General features: G+C 46.1%; 1 protein-coding gene across 5 annotated transcripts in view; it reads left to right on the top strand.

Moving 5' to 3' along the window:
- The first annotated feature begins 4,357 nt into the window (after positions 1-4,357).
- VEZF1 (vascular endothelial zinc finger 1) overlaps positions 4,358-6,342 on the top strand; it is a 28,916-nt gene continuing 26,931 nt past the window's right edge. For 2 of the 5 annotated variants that reach the window (XM_033171846.1, XM_033171845.1), the window contains exon 1: positions 4,358-4,661. In XM_033171846.1, the coding sequence (XP_033027737.1) occupies positions 4,629-4,661 (33 nt within the window). In that variant the 5' untranslated portion in view covers positions 4,358-4,628. The remainder of the gene's footprint in view (positions 4,662-6,342) is intronic. The other 3 variants (XM_033171847.1, XM_033171843.1, XM_033171844.1) reach the window with 2 other exon arrangements.

The following is a 6,342-nucleotide window of genomic DNA, read 5'->3' as shown; positions in this document are numbered from 1 at the left end:
TGGAGTGCTGCAGGCCCTCCACCCCTGAGAAATGATGCAAGGGGGTTAGCTAATCTCATGGGAGGGTAGGTTGCTCAATGGCTATGAGCTATCACAACAAAATGGAACCTCCAGGTTCAGAAATAGTATATCATAAGGCGGGGGGAAGCAATCGGAAGAGGGCTGTGGGTTTTACATCCTGCTTGTGGTCTTCTTGAAAGGATCTGGTTAGCCATTGTGGGGAAACAGGACCTTTGGTCTTACCCAGCAGGGCTCAAGTTATATATATATCTGCTCTGTGAAGGAGAACAGACTATGTATTGACTGCTTTGGTTTCTGAGGTTTTCTTGAACATTGTCAACAGGTTTGTTGAGCAAACTTTGCCCATTTAAGTGCCTTTTAAGATGTAGAGGTTTGTTGAATTCTTTTTCTGTGTTTTCAGGATCCCGTTTTGCCTGTGAATAGGTGGTTGCATGGCTTTAATTACTGGAACAATGCGTGAAAATGCCATTGGTGCTTGGATAGAGCACTAGCTGATGACGCTTAACTTTGCAGTTCTTATTAGGGGAACTGAGTACCGGTATACTATTCCAAGGCTTGTAAATACTATTCTTAGGGTTTAAGGCTCTCTTTTTTTGAGGGGGCAGGGACAGGCAAGGACCTCTAAAAAATGACTTTTTTCACAATGTCCACAAATGGTTCAAGTCCTTGCCCAGGCACAAACTTCACTGGATGACCAAAAGCCTGTCACTGTATCTTAGCCTAACCTACTGTACAGGGCTGTTGTGATGATGACATCACGAGAGGAGGGAGTGAGCCATGTATGGCACTTAGAGCGCTTTGGAGGAAATGTGGGATATAAAAGTAATCATAAAATAAACTAGTGACTTTTGTTACGGGCTCCTAGATTCAGCAGACTTATTGTGAGGTTGTGCTATTTCATAGCATCATAGCCCATTGTGTGCCCTTTCTACAGTACAGTATAAGTTATGGTACCTAGGGCAGAGATTGGGAACATGTGTTTCCCCCAGATGTTGTTGGATTCCAACTCCCATCAGCCCCAGCTAGCACACCCCAAATTTAGGGGTGATGCGAATAGTAGTCCAAGTAGAGTTTGGAGGGCCACAAGTTCCCCACCCCTTGACATGGTTATATGTTGATAATGTATCCATCGTTTTCTTTGTATGCCACCTTTCCAAAGTTAAAACCGCTCTCGAGGCGGCTTGTGCAACCTATTAAAAAAATGTCATAACTACAAACCTAACCAAAACAGTCATAAACAATGAGCAAAACATCAAAAAGTACAAATCTAACAATTCCACACAAATAATAAGATCCAAAATAAAGACACATATTGTAATCAGGCTGCTTGAAACTTCCTTAAGAGGCTGACTTTGAGTTGCAGGATGAATTTTCCATTCTATATCATACATTTTAAAAACACCAACCTATGTGAACTGTAGTTTACCCACCCACCACACAGAGCAGCCTTAACAAACTATAGTTCCCAAGATTATCTGGGGGAAGTAATGTGCTTTAAATGTATGGTGTGTTCTGGGTATACAACCTGAGTGGCATTTGCCTAAAGAGTAGGGCTGTAACTGTTTTGTTGATCTGTTAATCAGTTAAACACTATGTGACCAATTAAACAGTCATCTTGTCCCCTGGCTAATTGACCAGCAGATATTTTTAAAGACAACAGCAATCAACTGTTAATTGCTGCTTCTACTTGCAAAATCAGGTGGTGAGTACCACCAGCAGGATGGTAGCCCAAAAGTGGCTACTGTGATTGAAGCAAGAGGGAAATGGAAAACTGCTCGGGGGCAGGGGCGTAGCAAGGGGGGGGCATAGGGGGCAGGCCACCCCATGTTCCATAATGGAGGGGGTGACAAATTATCAAGGAACAATTACTGCCCTACTAGGGTGGTTCATAAAAAACTTTTTTAAACAAAAATGCCTGCTCCAAAGGTCTTATCATACTATACTAGGGATTATATAGCTATATATGAAATTTCATGCATATCGGTTAATATCTTGAGCCTCCTTCGCCAAAATAGCTGTTTACTTGGCTGTTTTCCTATGTCATGAAGGCTGAAATTTCAGTTCTAAGGCAGCTTCCCATGTAAGATGTCAAGCAGGTGGGGGCTATCCGAGGGCAGACTGAGTTTGGTGGAGCAGGGCCCAGCCACTATTGACTAGCTAACTTTTGACCGGATTCAGATGTTTTTGCTCTGGGGTTGGGGTGAATCTGTATTTTTCAACCACAATCCAGTACTACCGGTACTTTCTGTTCCTTGAATTTCTGGGGCATTATAAAGAGGTGTAGGCCTCTCCAAAGAGCAAAATACAATGGGCAGTTAACTTCTGAGTGGATCTTGACTGAGTGAACCATGTTTCCATTAGATGTTTAGCAGGGTTGCCAGATATTTCTTATTCTAGGATACCCCAGTTTGCATACTAAATAAACCTTAGAGGTTCTGTTACTGTGGCATAACCTTTCACAGACAATGGCCTTGATTGTAGAGATGGCTGGAGAATAGACGAAGTAGAGAGAATCAAATAAAGAAGCAAAAACTATAGGAATACACACATGGTCAAGTTAATAGAATCAATATACTGCATGCAATAGATTAAGACCATTGTTTATGAACAGTTAAAAAAACCAATACTGCCAAATAATTTGGCAATTATATGCAATCACTTATTAACTTGGCACCATATATGTTGAATTGCTTTCTAGACTCTGTGTAATCCTAAACACCTTTTACTGAGTAGGAAGTCCCATTAATGTTACTTGAACTTAATTTCCTAAACAAAATAGAAAATTCTTTCCCGTAGCACCTTAGAGACCAACTGAGTTTGTTCTTGGTATGAGCTTTTGTGTGCACGCACACTTCTTCAGATACATTTTCAGATTAATTTCCTAGTTCATTTAGGATTGGATTGAACTGGAGTTGTCTGCCACAATCCTATGCAAGCCTGGGAGTACATTTTTAATGGTGGTTTGTTTTTGTTTTATGCTGAAGAATGACAGATAGGATATACGGTAAGTATCTTAATAAATAAATTGAACTTGCTTCAAAGTAAACATGCAGGATTCTGCTGTTGACCTGACAAATTGTACTTCAGATTAGAATAAGGAAACCCTACATTACTAAAGAAATCTGTACAGGGTTCTGTATATGTAAATTAGCTGTAAGTCATATTGCATTAGATGAGGCTCACAGTCAAGTGCTATACAGGGCAGTCCTAAGCTTACTCAGAAGAAAGTCACATTATTTTAAATAGGACTTACTCCCATATAAGTCCTTTTAGGATTGCAAGCTTAAATGGTGTAAATGGCACAATTCTTTTTTTTTGCAGGATGCAACTTTCTAAACTTCCCCAGTGTTGCACTTTTGAATTTTAGGCTGGGGATTTGGGCTTGACATGGAAGTTACCCTGCTCTGCCTGGTCTCATTATTTGTGAATGTTGACATTGGCTTCAGAACGTTATAACAAGCTAATTATGTTTTGAAAGGCATATGAGAAGTCCATTTGATAAAATAATTCATATTGTCATTTTCTTGTATGTGTGGTTGGGTTTTTTTGGGGGGGGGGGTATGCCTTTCTCTTTGGGGAGATTTCTCCCCGTTAAGCAACACCTATTATACATATTTGTGTGAAGCAGATTTTTGTGGGTTTTAAGACTTCTCAGGGAAAAATGGTATCCCTCCTCTCTCAGATGCTGTTTTTGACAGGAATTCCTCTTCCCTGCTTTTCAACCTCACAGGACATTCTGTGTTTGGCTTTATTTTTTAAAAAGTGAGGGCGGGACGGGGAATAGCCTTGGTGACCAGCTCGGGCCTTCACCCTCAGCCCTCTCTCCTCCATCTTCTCACAGCTCAAAAAAGGCTCAAGCGTTTTTTTCTCTCTCTCTCTCCACCTCCCCCCCCCCGCCCCGCGCTTCAGCAGCCTGAGGAGAGCGGGCCGTCCCATTCCGCGCCTCCGCGGGGATGCCCTCCTCACCACCCTCGCCTCACGCCTCCCCCCCGGGCTCCCCTTCGCCCCTCTCTTCCCCGCAGCGCACCGGAGCTCAGCCATCCAGGGGCCAGGGCGCGGAGAAGCGGGGTCCTGGGCTCCCCATCCGGCTCCGCCCTCTCTCCTGTCCCCGCCGAACCCCCCCATTCGGGGCGATGGTACGGCCCGCGGGTTAGCGGAAGCGCGGCCGCTGTGGCGCTGCCATGTTGAGCAGCCTCCTCCTCTCCACCTCCTCCTCCTCCTCCGTCGCCGCCGCCGCCGCCGCCGCAGCAGCCCCAGCCGCCGCCGCTTGTGCTTTGTTGTCGGCTCCATGTAGTTGGGGGCCCGGGGGAGGGAGGAGGGGAGGGGGGCGGGCGGGGGAGAGAGAGAGGAGAGAGAGAGAGAAAAAAAAAAGAGAGGGAGAGGGAGGCGAGCAGGCAGGAAGAGCGAGCGGGCGCTGTGAGGAGCCGCAAAAAGACCAGGCCGCCGGGCCTGAGGAGAGAGAGGGAGGCACCATTTATATAGATATATATATCTATAACTCTTATCTATCTATATACAGAAGGCACTATTTTTTATTTTTTTAAAAAACATATATATATATATAACCCTCCGTATTCCCGGCCGCCGCCACCGCCGCTTCCAAAGCCATGGAAGCCAATTGGACCGCGTTCCTCTTTCAGGTGAGGGGAGAAAAGACGACCACCCTCTTCTAAACCAACCCCCCCCCCGCACCGCGCGCGCACTTCTGAAAAGCCCCCCCTTAAATGTCCCCGCCTCTCCCTCCCCCAACCCCCCCTCCCTCCCTCCCTCCCGCCCGCGCTTGCCTGCCTCCCCCCCCCCACAAGGCACCCCGCACAACCCTCCCCGCCAGGCCCTGATTCTACTTGCAAAGGGCCGGCTCGCTCTGTCAGCAGCGGCGGCGACGGGCGACCCCCACCCCACGCTAGAATAGCCGCGCGCGAGGGGGGGGGCGGAATAGCGGGAGGGAGAGGGAGGGAGGGAGGAGAATGTAGCTGCTCTCTACGGCGCTGTGGGAGGCCGGCTATAGCGCGCTCGCTCTCCCTCTTTCTCTCTTTTCTCCTCTCTCTTCTCTCCCGCACCCCCCCCCCCCGCAGCCGCCTGCGTCCGAAACAGCAGCCCCGCCACTACAGAAAAACAAACACAAACCTGTTTTGCGTAGGTGGCTTTCCTCTTCCCTTCCCCCCCCAACCCCAAAATACTTTGCCTTCTGTAGCTGGTTGTTTTTTGTGTGTGTCCATTTTTTTCTTCCCAAAGAGGGAGGAATTCGAGCTCCCTCTTTTTAATTTGGGGAGTGGTGGCTGCCCTCCGCCCTCTCGTCTACTCATCGTATTTGCTCAGATATTGGTGGCCGATGTTTCTTTTTTTAAGGGGACCATCCAGTTTTTTCTCCCCCACCCATTGATCTAGAGTCGCCCCCACCCCATCTTGGGCTCATATCGGTGGCTTTTAAGGGGAACAAAACCTGTTCCCATATATATTATTGTACTCCTTGGGGCTTCTGTGCTTTTTCTCATCTTGTGCTCCAGTATCCGTGTCCCTTTATATGTTAAACTCCTTGACACATTAGTTTTTCTTTCTCCCCACCCCACCGGATTTTTCTACTGATGTTTGTGTGTGTGTGTGTGTCTTAGTTCTTTTTATGTTCTAATTGTTTACGATTTTAATTAATCTCCCCTCCCCTTCCATATCCCTCTCCCCACTCGCATTTTCAGCTGCTGCATTCTTTGGCTCCCCCCAGTTCTTTAGGACTCTTTTACTAATTTTCCTTCTTCCCTCCATGAGCTTCTCTGTGCACTCTCTCCTGCTCCTTCCCTTGCCACCACATTTTCTGCTGCATTCTTTATTCCAACTCCCTCCAGTTCTTTAGGATGTTTAACTAACTGCCTGTTATGAGATTCTCTGTACACTCTACTTTCTTCTCTCCCCTCAACTCTTTTTGCATTTTTCATCTCTTCCCCCACCCCGTGTTTAATTGGGAATCTTAAATTATTTTTCTCTCCTCACTCCCACAATGGAAAATAGGATTTTCTGCATACTTTTCATTCACTTCAATCTCTTATACATCTTGTGTTCTCGAGCTGCTTACTTTTCTCCTTCAATACTTCTGCTGCTTTGGGACTCCTTAACTAATTACCATGTCCTCTCTACCCCCTCTAAAGATTCTCTACACCTTTTACTCTCCAGGCTCCTAGTAGTTTTTGGTCTGCATTATTTCGCTTGTCCCAAGATACTTTAGCTGCCTTTTATTATTAAAAATAAGTGCTGGCTCCCTCCCCGTTGCCCCATTTATTTTGTTTTTATGTTTTCTTTGGTGCTTTATTTGCATTTATTCCCCCCTTT

Source organism: Lacerta agilis, chromosome 15 (genome assembly GCF_009819535.1).
Source record: "Lacerta agilis isolate rLacAgi1 chromosome 15, rLacAgi1.pri, whole genome shotgun sequence".
Classification (NCBI taxonomy): Eukaryota; Metazoa; Chordata; class Lepidosauria; order Squamata; family Lacertidae; genus Lacerta; species Lacerta agilis.
This window is presented reverse-complemented; position numbering and strand designations above follow the sequence as displayed.